Source organism: Spea bombifrons, chromosome 1 (genome assembly GCF_027358695.1).
Source record: "Spea bombifrons isolate aSpeBom1 chromosome 1, aSpeBom1.2.pri, whole genome shotgun sequence".
In the NCBI taxonomy this organism is placed as follows: Eukaryota; Metazoa; Chordata; class Amphibia; order Anura; family Pelobatidae; genus Spea; species Spea bombifrons.
In genome coordinates, this window is record NC_071087.1 from 14461494 (window position 1) to 14486456 (window position 24963).

The following is a 24963-nucleotide window of genomic DNA, read 5'->3' on the forward strand; positions in this document are numbered from 1 at the left end:
TTTTTATTCTACTGAGAGGGTGATAGATAAGTGGAACAGCCTCCCATCAGATGTGGTAGAGGCTAATACAGTGAAAGGATTTAAACATACATGGGATAGGCATACAGCTATCCTGAATCTAAGACAAAATCGAGTCTTTAATAAGGAAATATGGCAGACTAGATGGCCCAAAAAGGTCTTATCTGCCATCAAATTCCACATTTCCATGTATGTAGTTCTTCCCCGGCGGCCTCTGCTGAAGGCAGGGCGTTTGCGTGTACACGTCTTTTACACGCTCAGTAGCGCTCACATTTTAATCAATGGGAGCTGAACTGCCACTAAAATTTACGGGAGGAGCAACAGCCAATCACATGTTGGCTCTCTGAGACTGACTGTTACTTACTATTGCCTCTTGGTTTCATAGAGGCTGCCGGGGGGAGGGGTTAAATGAGGCAGGCGGGGGGGAGGGGTTAAATGAGGCGGGGGGAGGGGTTAAATGATTTTATAAACCCAGCGACAGAAGAACGGACAGGGGTCCACCAAGCAGATAAAATACAATTATCGTTGTGCATTTAGTGATATTTGCACCTTTTTTTATGTTTTGCATACTTCATTACTGCCAGACGTTTATAAACATATTAAAGCTGTGTGTGGGAAAAAATAGTGCAAAGGGATCTTGTCGTCTTAGCTATTTGTGGGATTTTCCTACTAACTGGACCGTTCTATTAGTTGCTACGGAAACATGACCACTTTTTTTTTTAAGCTTTGCACCAGCGTAACTTTTTATACAGAACCTGCAGAGTACCCTCATGAATCCGTGCAGTGATGGACCGTGTTACAGATGCATCGCGTGTTACGGGTCATCAGAGATAATGGTCCGGTTTCCATGTTAATACATATGATGGGTGCGTGGCACCTTTATCCGATGGTGGGCAGAGGGGCAACACAAAGTCAAACGCCACGCAGGAGATGCTGTCGGCCAAAAACCTGTCCATGTGAGTGATGCCCGGCAAAAGCCAGTCCAGACCCCTCTGCGCATGTGTGGAGTGTTCCCATGGACTCCACTTTCCTGCCACAGATTGGCTGCTTCAGTTTTTTTATTTAAGAATACATATTACATATTATAGTACTCGGAGTAACATGCATTCTTCTGCAGCGCGGGGTGTCCGGTACATTAAACTGCCCCTTTCATTTTTATTTGTGCAGCTATTCATGTAAGCTGACGTGTATATATTGTTGACGTTGGGCCTTTTTTTTTTCTTTTAACTTTTAAGACATTGAAAAGAAAATGACCCAGTTTCCTGCCCTTTTTTCTTTGAATATCATGTCTTTTACGCGATCGTCTGACAATCCCGCCGTCGTTACAGGGCCGCTCCGTGTTAGGTGCGCGGCGTTGACATTGTAATTGTCGAGATGTCGTCCAGCTGTGCCTTACATCTTAAAAATTAGGCCAATGTTTGCCCAAATGGGATGCCGGAAAAGTAACAGTTTGGTTTTTTCTTATTTTTTCATTTCTAAGACCAAAATTTTATTTTAACCTTTGATACTCCTATATGTGTTTTTTTTTGTTTTTTTATTGTATTTTCTAAAAGGAACAGTACAATGTATATAATACCTGATTTTGGTAAATGTAGAAAGTATTTTTGCCGTATAAGGAGACTTTTGAGTGTGAAAGTAGTGGGGTGTGATGGGAACGCCGTTCATGATTCATGTGGAATTGTGTGGATTTTAACTCCTAGTTTTGAATCTGCTCTGATTGATGGAAATAATCTATTCATCCGATTAACAAACTGGTTGCATTTATAAAACAATGCGTATTAAATCACCTGTAGTAGAAGCTTCGGCTCTGTCTGCTCACTCTTGCCACTGATTGGCTGCTTGAAGTGGAGCAGTTTGTGCGCATGTTACAGGGCCTCCCCACCTGCAGCATTTGTTGAACTGACTGGCGATATATGTGTGTATAATTATATATATATATATATATATATATATATATATATGTATATGTATATATAGTCCCTTTTACTGGAAATCATGGTTTAAATGTATATGTTTAAATCTGTGTTGCATATCCATTGTTCTCGTCTGACCAGCCCCATCATTGTTAATAGGATGTATAGACTTCTATTGGAGGTCACAGAGGTCATGGTCCTGCGACACATTGAGTGTTATATTCAATAAGGTTTCCGGCCGCTAGCCATAACCTGCAGCCCGTTCCTCCTTTGTAAAACATAGTTTAAAAAAAAAATGTACAATGCGGCCCAAAACAGGCCTGTGGCTCGTTTTAACAAAATATTCAAAATGACGATGTCTCAAAGAACTAAATCTAAAATGTCTCTGCTCGTCGAGACCGAAACACGGCCAGAACTCTCGGGCTACGGATTAGTTGTGTCTGTAGGCCGGGCTTTGAGTTGCTCGTTTTTCTTCTGTCAAAGGGTCTTCATTTTTGATCCGGTGAGAAGGAGATGACCGGATTAATAGAAACCAGCGCTTTAATACAAGTCGGCCTTCGTGACGCATATTAATTAATGTATATGTTTCCATGGTGTCAGCGGGCTCTTGAACCACAAGCTAGTATGTGCTATTCCAGTTCATCTAGAGGGCCAGAACTGTAGGTTAAACGTTATGGGGCTGCTATGAGAGATGGAACAGGCATGCTGTTTGGGGGCTAAAGATGGCACAGACAAGCTGTTTGGGGGCAATATATATTATATAATACAAACAAATAATGCCTTCTTCTAAAGAAAGCCGACTGATTCTTGGGAGATATTCCGCTTAATACAGCACAGATACCAGCCTTCCCATGGAAGATAACATCAGAGCTTTCAACCCTGGCTGTGAAGGACTATCTAAGGAGACGGGCTGATGTTTTCTTCTCTCCCCTGAATGGAATCTACAAAAAGCCCAACTCTGATTTTGCTCTGATAGGATCGCTGTTGATGGCCGAAGGTCCCATTAAAGATAACGGGTATTCCGTGTATAACGAGCCAACTGTCTGTCGCAGCCAAATAATTGCTGCTCGATGAGATCGGTTGTTCTCACGAAGAAATATCGGGACTGCGTTTTTCATTTGAAGTTTTAAAAAACGGAGACAAGCGGGATTTATCCGAGGCTACAAACCGCACTAAACCCTGCTTACAAATACAAATTGTGGTTCATTTGGCAAACCGTGACATTTTGTTGTAACATCTTTGGGGGGGGGGTTATTAAGGAAGTGGTTAAGCAAAGAATCGCGTGAGTCTGAGTGTGCGGCTGGGAGTGATGTGCATGAGTGTGTATCGGATGATGTTAAAGCGCCCGTCTAATGCTGGCATTTAATTTATACCCACAGTATTTTTTCTGTATGGCTGACTTTATTGGGTGGTGAAGAAAAAAAAAAAACTTTTTTTGCTAGAATTTCTGTTTTCCATCTATTTTCCTTTTCAAGGCCATCCAGACCGTACTAAACCCACCAAATTCCTACTCACATTCAAGCCCCTGTCCCTTAACCCCCCCCCAAGCCAATTACATTAGGAGACCCTTGTGATGAGCCGCAATTTGTGTTATCTTAGACCCTGCTCTTGTTTTTTTTCCCCCCTTTCTTGGTATTTCAGTGACACAAACCAGAAACCGAACAAGGTAACAGTTTTGATGACGAGATTACAGCTAGCCAGGCTGACTGTCTCCGAAGCCTAAACTGCAGCTCTCTGTACACATGGCCTCCCTTATCCCATTGTTTAAATGTTGCTCAACCTCGTGGGTTTTAAGTTACCAGATCAATTGCTCCGTGTAGCCCAGGTTTAAAAAGCCGAGTCCTGTCTGGGAAATCCGAGCTTGTTGGTGCGTACGCCCCGGGAGACAAATCATTTGGAAATGAGACAGTTGTCGCTGTGATACAGTAGATTTTCCTTTTGTGAACGAACGGGGAAAGTACAGTCTAATTGACCAAGAAAACACGGCGTAATTATCACTTCCTCGGCTAGTGTTTTTTCTACTTTAAATCGTCGCCACTTACACAGCGGCTACGTTTCCATTAACGCTCAAACACAGGGGAGGAAAAAAAAGCTCTAGCTAAGAGTTAACTGTAGTTAGAACACCAGTAACCCTATCAGTGCCGATACAGCCATTCTTCTAAGTAAGGTTTGTATTAAATATATGGTATATTATATACATTTTTCTTTTTTTTTTTTTCTTTTTTCACATAATTTTTTTTATCTCTTCTGATTTCCCGTTGAAGAGTCGTTATAACGCATACAGAGTAAAGAGAATTACCCTGAGCCGGTATAAGCCGACTCTTAGCCCATTAACCATTCGTTAGCCCGCAGACTCATTATTCTTTGTATAAATTGAAACTAAGCCACAGCGCGATCGTGGTAAGAAAAGCACAAGCTCGGCTACCCGGATTAATCTCTGAAGTTTGACTCGCTGTCTACATTATGCATTGAGAAAGTACAACAGGGCAGGTTTCCCACCCAAGAACAGGAGAGCTGGCCCTGCGTACTGCATAGTTTAATCAGCACGGCGACTTCAGGACAATGACTGGTTTCACTATCCGTTTTACAGGGTCAACCGAGCTCTTCTGTCGCTGAGGTTGGGCGTTCATAAAGGAGTTGTAACTACAATAAATCCACTTTAGCAAATATAATCGTTTCTTCCGGGGGTCATTCACTGATAGTCATTGCAGATCATGGTACAGGGTACAGCGCTGCAGAGTTTTGTGATTAAAGGGACAGTGTAATGTCCGAGAATGCACATTAAAGCACGGTGCAAATACCGAAACATGCGTTCATGCATAACTTCTTGAGAAGTAAAATATTTTAGAACGCGTGTGGCGCCATCTTGTGGCCAAATAGTTTTAGGCGTTCAGAGAGATGCGATTACTTGTCAAGACACACATTTGCTTTTTTTTTTGCGTTTCTTAAAATAAAAATCTTGCCTTGAGCCGCCCAGAACACCGCTTACGCAGATTGTCGCTTGGTTTAGTTTGGCGCTAACGGTAGTTTGTATTTCTTCTTTCTTTGCCCAGATAACCAACATTGGGAAGCTGAAGGATTTCCTCTTGGAACACAGGAAGGATTATATAAATGCGTGTAGGTAAGTGTAATGTCCCCACTGAAGTACACAGGGACCCCTTTTATTTCCATCGCGAATCCTCGGTGAATGCAAGCCACAAAGTTTCATCATACGGAAATAGGAGACACGTCTGCACCTCGCAACCTCTCTGTCAAAGTACATCGCAGCTCGTCATCCCCATCGCTTTATCAGAACACGGTGGCCAAACCTGTATTCCTCCAACGCCCGCATCCTCCCATCTCTTTTTACTGACCATCATCTGTCTCTCCCAGGTATCTTTTAAACTGATAAGATGGTCATTTAATTTTCTGCCGTGTAACTCTTCTCCTTTCCAATGTAGACAGTCCTATTATATTACAAAGGAAGGCACAAACCAAAATGTTTCCGCCCCGCTCCGAAACTCTATGCATAACTGATAAACCACGCTTCTGCATGCGTTTCTGTACTAGTGTAAGATTCACCGTGAACGTTTCATCCATCCTCGCTCCTTCTGCTTTCTCAGCCTGTATTGCATGGGCGCGAGAGATTTTCCGCTGACACTCCGGGATTCTCGGTTGAATTCCGTGTATTAGTTGACGCGATATACTGAGTTGAAGTGAGAATTCCGGGGGAAACATGGAATTAGTTATTCAGTCCTTAGATTCTCTCCCGCTCCGTCCTGATGAAGACGGCGAGAACGGAATGGGCAGCGACAACTTCACAAAAGGCTTCGGGGATGAAGGAACTGTTACAGGCACAACCTTTTTATAACTTCGTTTTATTAGTCAAAGCGATCTGCACCTTGTACTGCACCCTGTGTTTTTGTAAAATTTCTGCTGGTGATATTTAGCTTAAAACCTCGCCCTGTGGAAGCTGAGATAAGTGGCAGCCAGTGGCAAGGCCAGCATTGTCTGATTTTCTGTCCTGTAATTCTCTCCCTTCTCGACAACGATCAGTAACTTGGCCATACGGGTTAGAGATCATAACGGGGATAAAAATCATTCCGATTCAGAGAAGAGGAAGTTAACCTCTTAATGCCCTTAGTACAGGACATTGTGAATTGAAGAGACCTAAATGACCCTTCGGATGTAATGGCACAGTCCAACTATTTGCCCTTGTAGGAACATTCCCTCCATTGGTACATATAGGTGATCGTGCCAATGACGGCCGAGAGTCCTATCTCTAAAGTGTAACTCCTGAAATCTGCCAGAATAACCATTCAGGCATTCTCTTCCTGCGGTGTAAATGCTGGCATTGACTTCTGAATATAGTATGGACCCCAGAGGGTCTATCCGAAACCTCTGGGGTCTCTGATGACCGGTAGTGCAATAGAGCATGCTATACAACCAGCAGCAATGGGCAATATAAATCAAAACAGAAATATATACAGACTCCAGTCAGTGACATAAAGGGGTACTACGGGGCTACAAAAGATATTCCCTTCATTATATCCCATCAGTGCCAAGAATGGTTGGGCCACAGAGGAGGGGGGCAGCTGCAATTATTATTTTTTCCATTATTTTAAATAATGCATATTTAATATACTTAAATATTCATTCTCCTTTATTGGGACTGTCACTTTAAGGTGTAATTTTACTTTAAGGCTAATGAAACCCAGCCCCCCCCCCCCACAAGCATTGGTACAGCTTGCATGGCCCAGACCTCTGTAGCCAGGGTGCTAGTGCAGGAAAGCTTGTGGTTCTGAGAATGAAGTCAATAATCCTGAAGCATTTTCTTGACTACTTATTGGCACCCGGTAATTCCATATAGCATAATACTGTACATGTGCTGCGCTGGAGTGATTGTGAGGGTACCTATGAAATGCAAGCGTTTATTTCTTTCATGCAGCCTGCCGTATTGGAGCATTGGCAGCCTGAAGAGGCGTTTTCAGAGTCCTGGACTTTATCATCCTTTTCCTTCCTAAGGCAATGTCCTATTGCTTCTGTAATAACTCAATGTAGATGCATTGATGCGGATATACCAGCAGGGTGCGCTGTGGGCACAGCTTTCACATGTTAAACCGCAGAACACATCGGCAGTGTGTAGATACATTGTCAGCACTCCCCGCATGTCTTACTGAAATGCAGTGCCCTCCTTCCGTTACATCTTTTACACACATACCCCCCCCATGCCACGGTGTTACTCCAGCCTTTTACTAGTCTCGTTAAAGAGCTCCTTGCAGTTTGATGGATAAAGAGCTCGTCTTATGGGTCCATTTTATCCATAAGACCTCAAACTTAATTGGTCCTTGTTTTATGTGCCCAGATAGCTATACCTCACGCATGCTTACATTTAACTTTTATTTAATACTAACTAGTAATTCATAATTGGTATTAGCTGTTAATACCAGCATATGTCTCCCTGTGAAATAGGGACTGATCTCACTCCTCGATCTTACGCGGATAGTAGTAGCGCGCTTTCGTCGGGGATCTCTATCAGAGTACCTCTTAGTGTAAAAATGTATCCAGAGGATAGACGTTGGGTGCTATATATCTTTATGGAGATCCTGTGGGGTCTTCTGTTAAAGAGGCATTTTAGATTTAGCCGTTTCAATTAGACACTGCATTGTTTCCCAGCATAGCTGCTGGCGTTAGTCCCCATACATCTCACGATGGTATTAATAACCACAACTTATTATCTTGGTGAGGGTCGACGCTGTGGTGTAACCAATTCCTCCCTCTTTGAAATATACTACTGTGTGCATCGTGTGTCTCTGTCTCGCCTTCCTCGCCTTACATATTCATCTCCAACTAAGCGGTATCTTGTTATAAGAGAGGATGGAGAGTACAACGGCATTCTGTGGAGGATCTGCAACGTGCAATAATGCACAATCCAGCTCCCCTTGTTTTGTAAATAAGTGTAATCTGTTGGGTTTTTATGAATGATGGCCCTCCGGAAACATGTTGTGCAAATTGTGATATTTCCCAGTAGAGTGGTATAAACAGCATACAGGCACATTGAGGCTTCACATGGCTACTTGAAGCTGCCTACGCTGTAATTTCCTTTCTTGTAGAAACACTTATCCTTTCCCAATCAGCAGCTTGCTGACTTTTCTCAAAGACTGGTAGCTAATGGAGTTCTGACCAAATTATTAAATTGTGGTCTCTAAATAAATACAATAATAGTGCGTGATTTGCAGCCTAGTCGGATTTGTTATATTTTTATATATATATATTTTTATTATTATTTTTGGTCTACATAAAAGATTATAGAAGTCATTTGCTATATCTATTTGTGTGCAGTAGAGGGCGCTGTGGTTCAACAATATAAATTGATTCTAAAACCAGTTGCTTGGCATCACCTTTTCTTTGTCGTATTATGTAGTGTTTTTAGAACTTTGTCTCTACATTGAATTAAGTATTTTTACAATGATTGTAACTTTTAGGACGACCGGTGAGCTTTCAGGCTGTTTCACACCTTTTAACTTCCCTTTAGAGTAGAATGATGGGAATTGAGCTTGCAGACCAAGAAAACAATGGCCCTGGCTCTCAAAATGCAGAACGTTGAGAATCATTGCCATAAGGAGCTTTGTTTCCCCTGAGAAGGCAAACTATAACACCGTCACATGCATCTACTTGATGCGCATGGAAGTAACTTGAGTACTGCACAGGAGAGGGCTTCCCGGCGTGCCAGCTGAATAATACAGATCATCTCCTGGTTGTGTTCCACCGTTGGGTTTCCATCCTGTTCCACTGAATCATGACGAGACAACACACTGCTCTCATTTACCAGCTCGCTGCTATACCGGCTTCAGTAAAGAATGAAAATGGAAATTGTGCATCTCTTATCAGCCGGTAAATGGCATTTTGGATAAATGTTCTGTATCGCAGCCTATTTATTTTTTCAGTTGCTTATCAAGCTTTTTGTCTGTATCGCGCTGCGTAACAAGAGAGATATACTCTTCTGTACAGCACTTTTATGAGGCTGTGAAATCTCTTCCATCGTGTTTTTTTTTGTTGTATTGAGACAGAAAAAAAATGAAACCGCGAGTAATTCGGTCCTGGCTGTGGAGCATGCCTGGGTCCCAATATTCCCACAGGGGGGCCGCACCTGAAAAACAAGTGAAATTACTCGACGCGTTTCGCCCCTTGGTGCTGAATCCTATTATAGCTTAAATGTGCCGCTCCGTGTGAATCTACAGATAAAGCCTTCACAAGGGTCTGCTGGATTTATTTCCCTTTTGCTTCCTTCTTGTATTGAGATGACGCAAACATGACTCCTTATAGCAAATTCTCTGCACCCCCCCCCCAATTTGATTTCCGCTCTGACGTGTTCTGATGAAGCGTTCGACTCCGGGAGAGGTGTCACGGTTAAATTAGCAGCAGCAAATCCGATCCATCCTGGGTGCGTGTTCTATTCGAAATCATATTCATTCAGGCGCACATCATTAATCTGTAACGACGTCTTGCATTCAAGATGCTCTAAAGCAGAAATCCGTGTGAACCCCCTCGACGTGTTTCTGCACTTTATTGCCACAAAGGGCTAAGCATCATTAGATCCGATCTGAGAAGGTATTTTGCATTTATGTATTTTTTTAAGTGAATTTGTCACTAAAGACTTCCTATATCTTGTGTTAATGGAGTCTGTTAACTTAAAGTTATGGTTCCAACTCTTTGACTTCGCAATTCATCATGAAGGTCCAACCAGTGAGCTTCTGCTGCAGTAAGAGCTTGGCTGACCCCGTATAGTGAATGGTTAAACCAATCCGGCTTCAAACCCTACTTACCCATTGAGTTATACATTATACAGGGCCAGCTCAGCCCTTGTTGAAGAGACTTGCTGGTGTTAGCCCTTCATAGTGAGTGTAGGGAATGAGAGATTTGAACCAAGTCCCCCTGCAAAGTCTCCGTTTAGTGAATAAGCCCAACTGAGGCAGGTTTTTGAGATGTCTACGAAAAAAATGGTTTAATTGTAGCAGCACTTTGGGCACTCTACTGAACCCCCACAACACATGCCATCTTTGCATTTTAAAACAACATACCGGTATATGATATTTTTTTGCGTTGATTATGGTTGGCTTTTTTTGAAATGGCCTAAAAACCATAATGGTAACTAATAGGACATAAAAGGTTAAACGCTTAGTTACCTTTTTTTCGTCAAATCCCTTCCCAAAATATTCACGTTATTATTTTAATAAAAATAAATCCAGTAAGCCTCTCAATGTGAAGCGCTATGTTATTTTTTTTAGGGATAACTCGACTTGCATTATGTTGGCCTTTTCTTTTTCTTTTTCTGTAGCGCTCTCATTCTGTTCTCGTTATTGTAGCCCAGTATGGCACCAGCAGTCGTTATGATGTATAAGTGTGACAGTGGGCATAAACACTTCCCTTTTTGCTTTGTGCGGTTCTTCCATTTTGTCCTCTTAATTTGCAGCGGGTAACTCAAGCCTTCACAAAGCAGACAATCTGGATTCCATTTGACGAGTCAGTCTCATTTCAATCTGGTTAATTGGAGAGAGCAGATTGAATAATTGTCAGTGTTTACCTGTTCGTGAGTACTTGGGTTGTCTTGGTAATAAAAAGCACAATTTGCAGTCAGATTGCTGTTCTAGGCACTTAGATGTTATTTTGGTGCGCATCTAATTACATGTCTGTTGTCTCCATCACACATACTGCCTCCAGCAGTGTAGATGGTATACACATGCCTTCCTTTTAGCGTGCTGGAGAGTGTCATCACCCTACATTACCAACTGATTTTATGGCCAAAATAACAGCTGCGCATTGCTATCTCATTCATTCGTTCATTCATTCATTATGCTGTGAAACCACTTGATGAAGAGCCCGCACTCCCACATTATTTGTGTACGTGTGACCTTAGGGCAGCAAAACATATGGCTGTATTAATGAAGCGAGATGCTGAGTACTACTTGGAGAGCAGTCGGCATGATCATTCCGTTGATTTCCATGGTTATAATGTTATGACACATATATCGTTGCATGTCATGTGCCATAGCCACAGTCTCATTAGCAACACCGTGTAAGTGGTAGTGTCTGTGAATAAATACATGAAAAATGCTGTAATGTAAGAATGCTTTCAAATTAGACGTGTTAAAAATGTACTTTTAAGCATTTACTAAAACGCTAATTGAGTGAACCGAAGAAAAATCTAAGAATGCAAAAAAACAGAATGTTGCAGAATCTTGTAATACCTTTTTTATTGGACTAACAGTATTTAAAATAATAGACGCGCTTTCGGGAGTCCTCCCTTTATCAAGTCTAAAGCATTTCTCATCTAAATCAAATCATTTGGCGTGACCACCCTGAAACAGCATCAATTCTTCTAGGTACACTGGCACAGAGTTTTTTAAGGAGCCCGGCAGATTGGTCGTTCCAAACATTTTAGAGGACAAACTAGTTCTTCTGGGGATTTAGTCGGCCTCGGTTGCTTCTCTCTTCAGGAAACCCCCATCTACCTTGAAACTTCAGCCTGGGAGAGACGTTGCTGATGCAGTATAGACCTTGTGTCTTGTTGCTGTGCTCCGTCTGGCCATGCTGTAAGTCTTTCGACATTTCGGCTCGCCTTGTTAGTGAGTTTTGCTGTTCCTTACCCAGTTTTGTTCCTTCCACATAACTGTTTGTTTCAGTTAATAGTTGTGTTTCAACCAACATAATAAATTTGATCATAAGCACCTGTTTAATATAATTATTCAATCCTACACCTAACTATACGCCTACAAACTCCTGGACTTTGTGCCAGTGTACCGAGAAGAAATGATGCTGTTTAACTTATTTTTTTTTTTTTTTAACATTCCTAATTTACAGTATTTTTTTCACACCTTCACTGCCTGCTTTTATGCTCCTGCTGTTCAGAAGCGTAGTTGTCGGCTCTGATTTCCAATAAAACTGATAATGCAGATAATTTGATTCTAAACAGGATGTAGAACATTTCTACTTTACTAACCGATACATCAACATTAAATATATCCGTACCCAAAATATTCTAGAAATAAAATCTAGATCAATTTATAGAAAAATAGAAAATGTAAGCTATATAAGTCATTGTCAATGAATATGGTGGCTTTTTTCTGGTGAATATAATGTAGATTTCCTTCTACATTACATGTTGTGTTTGCTAGTTTACAGAACATAACTATGTGTATCCCATTTTTAGTTACTAATAAGTGTAATTTTTCAGTCCTGTAGCATCGGAGCATTCTCGCATGACGGATGCAGAGCGGGATCAAATCGACCAAGATGCACAGATATTCATGAGAACTTGCGCTGATGCAATTCAACAACTCAGAACAGAAGGTAAATGCGAATAATCTTTAGGAATGCTTCTTCTCTTGGTGGAGTCTACTGGGACATCATAAATGCTCCTGGTGGACACGTGGCAAGCGTTTCATATGAACAAACTATACAGCCCACGTGGAGGTGTATTAAACACATTATATGCTTCAAATCCCCCCAAAAAGTCTTCAAATCTTCAAAAGGTCCTGTTTATAAATTGCAAAATAAAGCTCATGCTGAATATGACCTTAAATATTTTGGAAGACAATTTCTCCAGCAGTCCTCGTACCCGTTGAATGGGGTTTGGATGATTTTTGTTTGTGATTTTGTCCGATTCCCTGAAGCAGATATAACGAGGAATTCATAGTTCACTTTCTTGCTCGAAAAAAAGTCCTTCCTCCCGTGGTGTAAATGGAGGCCGTAGTTGTCTTGTACAGAGTACAGTAGCAGGGCTGGAAATGATATGGAACGTGTGCTTAGCGTTATATTGTCTGCATTCTGTTGGGTTATACTGGGAATAATTTGGTTTTCCTGTCAAACTGATAAATGTCCTATTATTCTCTCGCATGCAATGCTGTAGTTTCCATTTATAATATTCATTTTCTAGGGTTTACGGGATATTGAAATGTCTTTGAATAGATCGGATATTTTAGCTACGATGTTATTTATATGAACACCTAAGCTGTGCTTAACCCCTTGATGACAATTGCCGGTCCTGGCACACCACGGAAAAACATGTCGTTTACGACAATTGACGTGCCAGGACCGGCACGTCTTTAAACGGGCGCAGAAAGTGATCTACTTTTGCTTTCTGCACCCAAACAGCGTTGCTGTAATGCCTCGACCTCGAGGCATTCAGCAACGCCACGATTGGCACAAAGGGGCCATCTCTGGCCCCTCCCCGGGGCGTCAACATACGCCATACTTTGTATGGCGGCGGACGCCCGTTTTAAAAGCGTTTAGGAGGCGATCAACGATCGCCTCCTAAACTTAAATGGTGTCGCTGGAATGCCTCGATCAGGAGGCATCCAGCGACACCAAACACTTACCTCTGGATGGGCTGTGACCGCTCCGGAGAGCAGTCACAGCCGCAGCTGCCGGTGATCTTCGCCATCAGCAAGATGGCGGCGGCCCGGGAAAAAAAACAATAAAGATAAGAGTTCGCTAGATGGTCTCCAGACCCTCCAGAGAGCTCTGGCTCCACTTGCAGGTTGAATACAGGTACTGCATTCAACCATGCAAGTCAATGGAGCCCAGCTTTCTAATCACAGTGTGATTAGTAAAAATAAATTAAAAATAAAATTAATAATAATTAAAAAAAAAAAATAGTAAAAAAACAGTAAAATGTAAAAATAATTTCCCACTGATGTGACTATCAGCGGAACCTTCAAGTTGAAAAAAAAATGTTAAAATTTTTTTTTAAAAAAAAAGGCAAAACAAATAAAATATATATATATATAAAAATATTTTTGTGAGAAAGTCCTAAAATTAGCATATTAGCTTAAAACAATTCTCGCATGGAAAGAGTTAAAATACTGGCATATTAAATGCCCATGGGGTGTCTACTTTTAAAAAATGTATGATCTGAGGTCCCAATTAACACGGGGAGGAAGGATGGCCACACATCTAATTTCCAATTAGAAAAAACGCACACGTACCAAATGTGGCCTTTTAGTTCCCCCAAAAAATGACAAACCCATGCATGTGGGGTATCACTGTACTCAGGAGATGTTGCTGAACACATATTGGGGTGTCGTGTGACAGCGGCATATACCAGGAGCTGTAAATTCATACATAAAGTAGGTGTGTGTGGGAAAAATACACACACAAAAATACTACTGCAAACTTTGAAAAAATGCTGGTGGTAAAATGTGTGCATGCAAAGAGTTAAAATACCAGCATTTAAAATACCCTGGGGTGTCTAGTTTTCAAAAATATATGGCTTTATTGGGCATACTGAAATGGCCCGGCTCAAAGATGTACCAAATAGGGCATGGGCAGTGGATCCCCAAATGCCAAAGTTCAACATTGAAAAATGCGCATGCCCCAAATGTGGCCCTTTTGCCACCAAACAGCCAGGCAAAATCATTCATGTGAGGTATTGCTGTACTCAGATGTTGCTGAACACATATTGGGGTGTGATAGTGACATATACCAGAACCTTTTAATTCATACCTGAAGTAAAATGTGTGTGACAAAACAAATGCAAAAAAATGACTACCACAAAGTTTGACAAAGGCTGATGGTAGAATAAGTGCTTGGAAAGGGTTAAAATACTAGCATTTGGAATACCCTGGGCTGTCTAGTTTTCAAAAATATATGGTTTGATGGGGTAAATTGCATTGGCCGGCTTCAAAGATACCCGAAATGGCACATGAGGGGAAGAATTACCAGATTTGGAAAAAATGGCTTTGAAATAGCAAAACGCTACCTGTACTTATTGCCTCATAATGTATAGAAAAAAGCAAAAAAACATAAAAATATTGGGTATTTCTAAACTCAGGAGAAATAGTAGAATCTATTTAGCAGGTTTTTTTATTACCTTTTATAGATGAGTAAAAGATTTTTCAACTAAAAGTTAGAAACAGTAATTTTTTTCTAAATGTTTCACCATATTTTATACTTTTTTTAATAGTAAATAATATGATAAAATCAAAACAATGTCATCTAAAGAAAGCCCTTCTTGTCCTGAAAAAACAATATATAATGTGTGTGGGTTCAGTAAACGGGGAAAGAAGAAGAAAATTACAGCTAAACACAAGCAGCGCAGAAATGTAAAAACGGCCATTGTCACGAAGGGTACAAAAAGTAAAATCAGCCTTTGTCACGAAGGGGTTAAAGGGGAAAATCTCATGGGGTATATGTGTGTGTATGGTATGAATGTATATATATTATTCCGAATACAGTGTTGTATATATTAATGTTGTGTAACTCTGTGGAGAACACGTTCCCGTACACTTTATCTGGAGGCATCCGTTATAGGCCCTCATGCCATATTTTGAATAGATTCTAAAATGAAACCGCACACTGAGCTGGATTATTGGATAGTAATGCTTTTACACCTTTATTACCCAGGTGGTCCAGCTGGATGATTAAGGCCGAGACATTCTGTTGTTCACCATAAAGCGGTATGATAAGGAGTCAGTGTGTTTGTCATATAGACTAAACCACAATATCAAAGATTTTCACATCAAAATCAATTTATTTCAACATTGAATACATCAATACCCAAACTATTCTATATCCCAAATATAACACTGCTAATAAGGCATTTGTCACTATCTGCTGTTCATTCATAAAAATAAATAACTCTTGGTATGGGTTTGTGTTCGTGTGAGAATAATTATTAAGGATTGTCACCTGTGTGATTGTTGTTAATGTTGTTGTGATGTCCCTCTTCTTTCCATTGGCGCTTAGTAACTTTCATGATTCATATCTTACAAACATACAAACAATGCTCTCTTTCTATGTATGTTTGCAAGATATAAATAATGAAACGTTTGTGGTTTTTAGTTATCAAATAGTCTTGGGGACAGGTAGATCTCGTGTGACGGATGTCCTCCGCTAACCTGATTTTCATGCGTATCCCTGCAGGCGTAATTTAGTTATTGGAGTTATAAAATGAGAATTTTGTCAGGTTTAACTCACCTGCCTGCCTCTTCCGGAACCAGTAAGTTCTTAGATGCACTCGCATTAGTCAGTGGAAGTATATATGCAGTCTAAAGACTGTTGTGGGTTACCCACTGCCACGCAGATGCCCAGAACGTGTTCTGATTACTGCACTCTGCGGACTTCTTCTAAGCAAACTCTTGTCTGTTCTTCCAGCATGCAAAGAAATGATCCCTTCGCAGGTCAAGGAGCACCGGAACGCTGTTTTGGATTTCATAGAAGATTATTTAAAACGTAAGTCTTGGGGGTACTTGGCTGGGAATAAAACGTAACGCTGTTAAAAGGTACATGCAGTTTATCTGGTTTTTTTTTTGTTTGTTTCTCGCCAGGAGTGTGCAAGCTGTACTCGGAGCAGCGAGCCGTCAGGGTAAAGAGAGTGGTGGATAAGAAACGGCTGTGAGTACCTACTTTTCTGCAAGCGTGTTTTTGAAAGGGAACATCTTTAATGTGTAAAGCTGACACCCATTAAACATTAACAGTGCTGGTGGCAAAAGTAAGTGAAACCTTAGATTTAATAACTCGTTGAACCTCAAACAAGCGCTTCTTGTAACCGTGGGTCAGACCTGCGCAATGTTCAGGAGGAATTTTAGACCCTTCTTCCTTAGAGGACTTATTAAGCTCAGCCATATTCCTAGGATGTCTGTTGTAGATCTACTTTGATGTAGGGCTGCAACAACTAATCGATAAAATCGATAATAATCGATAATGAAATTCGTTGCCAACGAATTTCATTATCGATTAGTTGAATCGATTATTACCGATTATAAAATGAGGGTTTTTTCAGAGCAAACGCTCTGAAAAACACCCCTCATTATATAATCCGTTTAGTCTGACTCACCGTCTCACAGCAGCAGCTCCTACTTACTCCCCCTCCCTGTAATCACTGTGACAACTGGCCCCGCCCCCTTCCGTCTCCCAGAAGGCCAGAACCACATGGCTGTGACACTCATCTAACTGTAAGTATAAAATTAATATTTGGGCTACTGAAAGTTAGGGGAGGTGAGGGTTAATTTAGGGGCAGTTATGGTTAATGGGGTGTTTAGGGTTAATTTAGGGGCAGTTATGGTTAATGGGGTGTTTAGTGGCAGCTATGGTTAATGGGGTGTTTAGGGGCAGTTATGGTTAATAGGGTGTTTAGGGTTAATTTAGGGGCAGCTATGGTTAATGGGGTGTTTAGGGTTAATTTAGGAGCAGCTGTGGTTAATGGGGTGTTTGGGGTTAATTTGAGGCAGTTGTGGTTAATGGTGTGTTTAGGGTTAATTTAGGGGCTGTTGTGGTTGACAGGGTCTTTAGGGTTAATTTAGGGGATGCTGTGGTTAATGGGGTGTTTAGGGTAGTTGTTTTGATGGGGTATTTAGAGTTAATTTAGGGGTAGTTATGGTTAATGGGGTGTTTAGGGTTAATTTAATGATGAGGACTGTGGGTTAATTTGATTAATTTAATAAAGTTAACTTAAGGTGCAGTTAGAGATGAAGGTGGGCAAACTAAGTGAAATCTAAATCCTGGGGGCCGTGAAGATTAACCCAGTACTTATTTATAAAAGTATGGTGTCAGTGTGATGCGAACGGGTCTGTGACTCTATGAGGGGACTATGAGATATCGGGCATATCTGGGGAGGACAGAGTGACATATCTGGGGGTATAAGGCATATGCATTATATAAGGCATATGTGGGGAGGGCAGTGTGGCATGTCTGGGGAGGACGGAGTGGTGTATCAGGGTGTATAAGGCATATCTGGGGCCACAGTGGCATATCTGGGGGTAGAGTGGAGTGGCATATGTGGGGAGGGCAGCATGGCATGTCTGGGAGGCAGTGTGGCATGTCTGGGGAGGATGGAGTGGTGTATCAGGGGGTATAAGGCGTATCAGGCACAGTGGCATATGTGGGGGTGGAGTGGCATATGTGGGAGGCAGCGTGGAGTGGCATATGTGGGGGTGGAGTGGCATATGTGGGCGTACAGTGGAGTGGCATATGTGGGAGGCAGCGTGGAGTGGCATATGTGGGAGGCAGCGTGGAGTGGCATATGTGGGAGGCAGCGTGGGGTGGCAGATGTGGGAGGCAGCGTGGGGTGGCATATGTGGGAGGCAGCGTGGGGTGGTGTATGTGGGAGGCAGCGTGGAGTGGTATATGTGGGAGGCAGCGTGGAGTGGCATATGTGGGAGGCAGCGTGGAGTGGCATATGTGGGAGGCAGCGTGGAGTGGCATGTCTGGGAGGCAGCGTGGAGTGGTATATGTGGGAGGCAGCGTGGAGTGGTATATGTGGGAGGCAGCGTGGAGTGGCATGTCTGGGAGGCAGCGTGGAGTGGTATATGTGGGAGGCAGCGTGGAGTGGTATATGTGGGAGGCAGCGTGGAGTGGTATGTGTGGGAGGCAGCGTGGAGTGGTATGTGTGGGAGGCAGCGTGGATTGGTATGTGTGGGAGGCAGCGTGGAGTGGTATGTGTGGGAGGCAGCGTGGAGTGGTATGTGTGGGAGGCAGCGTGGAGTGGCATATGTGGGAGGCAGCGTGGAGTGGCATGTCTGGGAGGCAGCATGGCAAGCCTGGGCTCAAATGTACATAAATTGGGGGGGCTGGTTAGGAAATAAAGACAAGAAATGCATTTTATCAAAGTTTTTTTATTCTGCTGTTTGTATTTAACATTATTTATTAAATTATTTTAAATAAATGAAAAACTTACATTCATTTTTTTTTATCCGATTAATCGTCAAAATAATCGGCCAACTAATCGATTATGAAAATAATCGTTAGTTACAGCCCTACTTTGATGTTTAGGGTCATTGTCCTGCTGCATCACCCAACTTCTACTGAGCTTCAGCTGGCAGACAGCCACCCAGACATTATCCTGTATGATACCTTGGAAAACTTGAATTCATTGTCCTCTTAATAATGGCAGCCCCTGCAGAAGCAAAACAGCCCCTAATCATGATGGTCCCTCCACCATATTTCACCACCTTTGGGATCTTTTTATGTGGTGCCCTTTTTATGCCATATGTAGTGCTGCATGTTCTTCCCAAACAATTCAACCTTAGTTTCATCTGTCCATAAAAAAAATTCCCAGTGGTGTTGTGGAGTATCAAAGGTGCTCTTTGGCAAATGTCAGGTGAAGAGCTTTCTGTGTGGTGTCCTGCCATGGACTCCAAGCCTGTTCAGTGTTTTGCATATGGTAGACTCATGAACAGAGATGTTAATCCGTTCCAATGATTCATTCAAGCCGGTTCTATTTTCCTCATTCAGCATTGTGCCCTTGGAGTCCTCTTGGCTTGACATCAACTTCTAGGGAGAATAGCCACAATACTAAATCATCTCCTTTTATAAACTATTTGTTTAACTGTGGACATATAAACAGCTTTGAGATTATGTTGTAACCCATTCCAGCCATATGTAATTTGTGAGGCATCAATTCTATATCAGCAGATGTTTTTTTTAAGAATAGCAAATCCAAAATGTTTGAGTTGTTTTATGTTTAAGTAGTTCTAAAACACCCCTCCGATCCCATTTATTTGATTGGGCTCCAGGTTTGTTAACTCCTGGCTCCAATTTGCTTTTGTTGCTGTGATTAGCCTAGAGGTTCACATACTTTTTATAACCCACAGCATGAATGATTGAATGATGTATTCAATATGGACTAGAACAATGCAATAATGTGTGTTATTAGTTAAACCAGATTGTGATCATTATTGTGACCTAGATGAAGATCATACCATATTTTAAGATAAATTCATACATAAATGCTGGTAATTCCAAATGTTTCTCCCGCCTTTTCTTGCCACTGTATGTTGATACTTCTGTGAAACTCAATATGAGATTTCTACTGAATGATCCTATAGTTATCACTTACAAACAGGAACAAAAGTTTACTCAATGAAACGCATAATGTACAGTAGGTAGTTATTTAAATTCTGGGAAATTAAATAAGCTTTTATTCCCCCAAAAGAACATGTTGGCGAGATACCAGCCTGAATTCCCTGGTGGTGCTTAGATCCAGTATTTCAAGATCACTCCTATTTATGTTAAGCATCTTTTCAGTGTAATTTTCTTTATGTATTTGTAACATCTGAATATTTATGAAGTTTGGAGAAACAGGTGCATTTTATCTTCACTGATTGAAAGTGTGTGAAGGGATGTAAGTGGGTCTTGTGACTTGTAATGATCCTGAACAAGAACTCCAAAAATGAGAAGAATAATCCCATGCCCCTTCACTTGGCATCCGCAGACTCGTGGTAGCTTTCCTATAAACGCCTGTGAACCCAGTACTTCTGCTGTTCTTTTTATTTAGGGGCTTCTTTTTAATCAGTCATTCTCCTTGTGAACCTCAATGTTGTAATGGGCTCTCAGTGTTTATTATATTATGCAATCCTTCATGAGATTGTGTGTTTCTCATACAGAATAATCTATAGTCTTGATCACACACAGCCCTGGCGTAAGTGTCCGTCACGTAACGGTGGCTATCCAGATGAATGACACCAATGTTGAACCCCTTCGATTCTTCGTGACAAAGCATGTTCTATGTTGTCTTTCACTTTCACAATGACGGCATATAATGTCCTCTTTTCTATCATTCACTGCTCTTGCTGTGACTGTAATCCATAGGCGATTGGGCTGTCTATGGGGTAAACGAGATGCCCCTTGTGTGGAGGTTGGGTTATCGCAGACCGTAACAGGGTCTCCATTACACTTTTCTGTTGAGTTCGCTTTGACTCTTCCTGCTCGGGCATCCAAACTTTCAGAAGGTGTTAATACAGTTTTGAAGCTAAACCCATTTAACTTTTTCCCATAGGGTATTAGCCGAAGCTTAATGTGACTATTAGAAATGCCTTTATCACACTCATTTATTTTCTTTGTTGCGTTGCCTTTGAAGCATTTTATTACTTTTCAATTAAAAATGATTCTCTTTCATAATTGAGACGGTCAGAGTGAAAAGTAATGCAAATGATGTGTTTATGTGAAATTCAATTAATTCAAAACCTAAGCAAGTGTGTTCCGTGGTGTTAATGGAAATCCGTCACGCAGAAGAGAATTCGGCTTACCCAGCGCGTGCGTGTTATATATACCCCCCCCCGTGACACTTGGAAAAGTGAATACATTCACCCAGTAAGTCGCAGAGGAAGAAAATCAATATTTCTGTGGACAATACTAAATCCTTATTAAACGTAAAGAGCCTGGATCTGAAGGCGGCCATAAGGAGAAATCCAGCAATTGCCCAGTAACGCTGCTTGTTTAATGGTGCAGTTCCACCTACTCTGCTGAATGGAACACATTTCTAACTGAATGAATCAGTATAAACCTCTCTACTACTAAAGCCCGAAATCTTTCCAGAAATTTTTCTTTCAAGGAAAATGTTGCCCTTGTCTTGTGACACAAAAGCAGGCGCTGATAGGTTGTTGCCATGTAAGCTTAAAAAAACAAAAAAAAGTTTGTTGTTTCTTTTACTTGATAAAGACCTCATCGTGAGGTCGAAACGTTGTTGTCTGTTTCCTACAATAAATCTGTCTGATGGAACCCCTGCGTGCCTGGAGCCTTCTTCTATTGTTGTTTCTTTTATGTCATTAAGCCTTCATAGAAAATAATAGTGACAGATCTGGGATTTGATGGCGCTATATAAAACAAATAATAAAAATATATATACGTGAGAGAGATACAGATGAGCAAATTCATCAGTCTCGAGTAACTCGGACGAGAACAGTGAAGCAAAAGGTTTGCTTTTAATAGAAAAGAGTTAGTAGTTCTTTGATCCTGTAACCAAGATTTGAGGCTAAATAAAGGATTCAGAAACATAAAATGGATGTGATTACTCGAGAAAAGTAACTCAATCGAAAAAGGGACGTGCCGGTCATTGTATGCACTTTAATGTATAAGATAGTTACGTGGTCCCTTACATATCCGTGCTATCCCCCCCCCATATGCATTTACCCCTCTGCCCCCTTCTGCAGGAGATGTGCGTGGCCTCCCTGCACACGCTATACTTTTCTGTAGTCGGCGCAGGCTTGGTGAATGCCGTGGCCCCCTGTGCCCACATCCAGAAAATGCTTCCATTGAAATCAATCAGTGGAAGGAATAGTCACCCCACAGAAGAGGGCAATTATGTGATCTAGGGCTGCAACAACTAATCGATAATGAAAATATTTTCCAGCGATTTTCATTATCGATTAGTTGAATCGATTTTTATCGATTATAAAATGAGGGTTTTTCAGCGCAAACGCTCTTCACAAATACCCCTCGTTTTATGATCCATTTCAGTGACTCTCAGCAGTTACTGCTTACAGTCCTTCCCTGCAGTCACTGCCGTTTGGCCCCGCCCCTTTCCCATCAGTCCCTCCCTGCAATCACACTGCCGATTGGCCCTGCCCATTTCCTTATAGCAGCCACACAGCTTTAACTGTGACTAAAAAATTTATATTTGGGCTGCTGAAAGTTAGGGGAAGTGGGGGTTTATGTAGGGGCAGTTTTGGTTAATGGAGTATTTAGGGGCAGTTATGGTTAATGGGGTATTTAGGGGCAGTTATGGTTAATGGGGTCTTCATGGTTATCTTAGAGGCAATTATGGTTGATGGGGTGTTATAGTTGATGGGGTGTTTAGGGTTAATTTAAGGTGCAGTTAGAGGTAAAGGGGTGGGCAAACTAAGGGGAATCTAAATCCTGGGCGCAGTGAAGATTCCTGTATTTATTTATAAAAGTATTGTCAGCGTGATGTGAACGAGTCTGTAAATCTGTGAGGGCATACTGGGGGTATAAGGCATATCAGGGGGTATAAGGCAAATCAGGGGAGGGTGGAGTGGAGTATCTGGAGGGATATGTGGCATATGTGGGAGGCCTGGGCTCAAATGTGCATAACTGGGGGGGGCCTGGTTGGGAAATAAAAACAAGAAATGCATTTTTATCAACGTTTTTTTTTTTATTCTGCTGTTTGTTTTTAACACCCTGTTTGTTAAATTATTTTAAATAAATGAAAAATTTACATTACATTTTTTATCCAATTTATCGAAAAAACTATCAGCCAACTAATCGATTATTATTATAATAATCGTTAGTTGCAGCCCTAATGTGTTCTTTATTTTTATGCATATTGAAGCATTCTTCTTTAACGTGACTGTCATGTTCCTAAATGCTGGCAGCATCATTTGTATTAAAATCAGACGCGTCGTAATCTGTTTACAGCTGAGATCATGGTTGCAAAAAACGATATAAGCGCCCTTGTCTTATTACCAGGGTGTTCCACAAATAATAATTATAATAAATGGGATTAAAGGTAAAAAAAAAACATCCCTGCTGAGCACTTTGGTTTGATGTCATTTCCAATCCTTTCTTGAGCTAGACCATCATATCAGCCGAGGATAACTGAAGGCTGGCTTTACGTTGCAGATCCAGGTTAGAACCGGAACAACTAAAGAGAATAAAGACGTCCCTCCCGACATCAGAGACCCCGAAACCGCAGGATACGGCAGAGGAAGGAAGAACCGTTACCGAAGAAAATAACGGTGAGACCTGAAACCTTTATTTTTAAACTGTTTCTTTACGTTTAGACCCAATATGTAGCTGGTAGCTGGGAGGGAGAAGGCTGCCCGGTCAGTCCTCTTGTGATGTGTCTGAAGACCAGTTAAAGGGAGATTCCCATGGAAAATAAATCTTTCTTTGACATTACACCCAATAAACTTCTCTGCAGATTGCTGCCAGTCATTTGATGCTTTTGGTGCCGTTCACCTGCTCAGACACCACACTGAGCCTGTACTTTATGGCAATGCTGATGAAGTCCGTTCCCCATAGACTTTCATTAGAATATCTGATACTGAGACTGTTTACCGCATGCAGTGCGATAAGGATTCAGGGCGCATGGATTAGATAATGGAGCTAGAATGCATACTAAGGCAGAGGTCGACACCTTTGGTTTGAATCTAGGAGCTAGGCATGTTTTTATTATCTTATAGTATCCCGCCCGGTCAGCAGTTAAAGTCTTTTTGTTGAGGAGATACAACATAAAACAGTTTTTTCAGTGCTGCTCCACTTTGTCATGAAGAGGTTAACTGCAGTATTGCCCAAAAGATATTTTACATTATAAAGACTCAAGCTTGTGTGTTTAGCCATCATTCCTCTTTTTGTGTGTCTGTGTTCCTGCCAAAGATTAAATTATTTAAAGGTTTTATATTAAATCATATTCTTGCTAATAAATATTATTTATTTGCATCAAAAGAAAGAGTAAAACATTGAAATGTTTGCCGCCCCCCCTCCCCCATTTTTTCTCAGTTTTCATCATTTGGCTGGGGATCTTTCTCAGATCTCTATAGAGCCGCCTGTGGAAGCTGTTAGAAGACGTGTCGCTTTCCAAAGAACCGCCACTAAAGTGTTTATTTCTCTTCAGACAAGAAAAATGTCTAATTTTGTACTCAGCTCTGTGTTGCTTCCCACTGCTTTTAATCAGGAAGCTAAAAGAGATAATATGCCTGAAAACAAGGGATAAAGGGATAAAAAAAAAAGCTGAATAATCTGGGGGGAAAAGTTATTTTTAATATTGCACTAGTCATAAAAAAAAGTTGGATGGATTTCCTCTTAAGGGTCTTTTCTCGGCTCGTGTTTTCATGCCCTCTGTGAACAGTGAGTTCAACAGGGGTTAATATGGGGTTAACGCTGTAACAGTTAGCAGCAGCTTTGGCGCCATGGATTTTAAGGGTCTGTAAGAGCGACTCTATTGGTCGCCGACAGGGGGGCTCCTCTGGCGTCAACCAATGAAGGGCAGCTATGAATCCTACGGATTCCCGTTAACCTCTATGATGGTACGAAGACTTAAGGCCAGGTAGAGGCAGATACTTGTTTTTGGGAAGGGAGCGGGGAGAGTAGCTAGGATTCTTCTTCTTGTGCTTCTTCGTCTTTGTCTTCATGTACGTTTACCCGGCGCCATATTCGTTTTATTCCGGATTTGGTTTAAGCAATGAAAACGGACATGGATGTTGCAAGTCTACTAATCAGTTGCTCGATCAAAATCATAATTTCAGCATTTTTAGTGAATTGGCTCAAATTTGTATTCAACAACAAATGATGAGGTTATGTAGTTATTGTGTATCCG

At 41.4% G+C, this 24963-nt stretch overlaps 1 protein-coding gene across 2 annotated transcripts in view; it reads left to right on the forward strand.

The window, feature by feature from the left end:
* STX18 (syntaxin 18) overlaps window positions 1–24963 on the forward strand; it is a 44071-nt gene that overhangs the window by 15387 nt on the left and 3721 nt on the right. The window contains exons 2-6 of one of the 2 annotated variants that reach the window (XM_053458271.1): window positions 4985–5052; window positions 12145–12260; window positions 16065–16142; window positions 16238–16304; window positions 23268–23383. In XM_053458271.1, coding sequence (XP_053314246.1) covers window positions 4985–5052; window positions 12145–12260; window positions 16065–16142; window positions 16238–16304; window positions 23268–23383 — 445 coding nt within the window. The remainder of the gene's footprint in view (window positions 1–4984; window positions 5053–12144; window positions 12261–16064; window positions 16143–16237; window positions 16305–23267; window positions 23384–24963) is intronic. The other variant, XM_053458272.1, reaches the window with a different exon arrangement.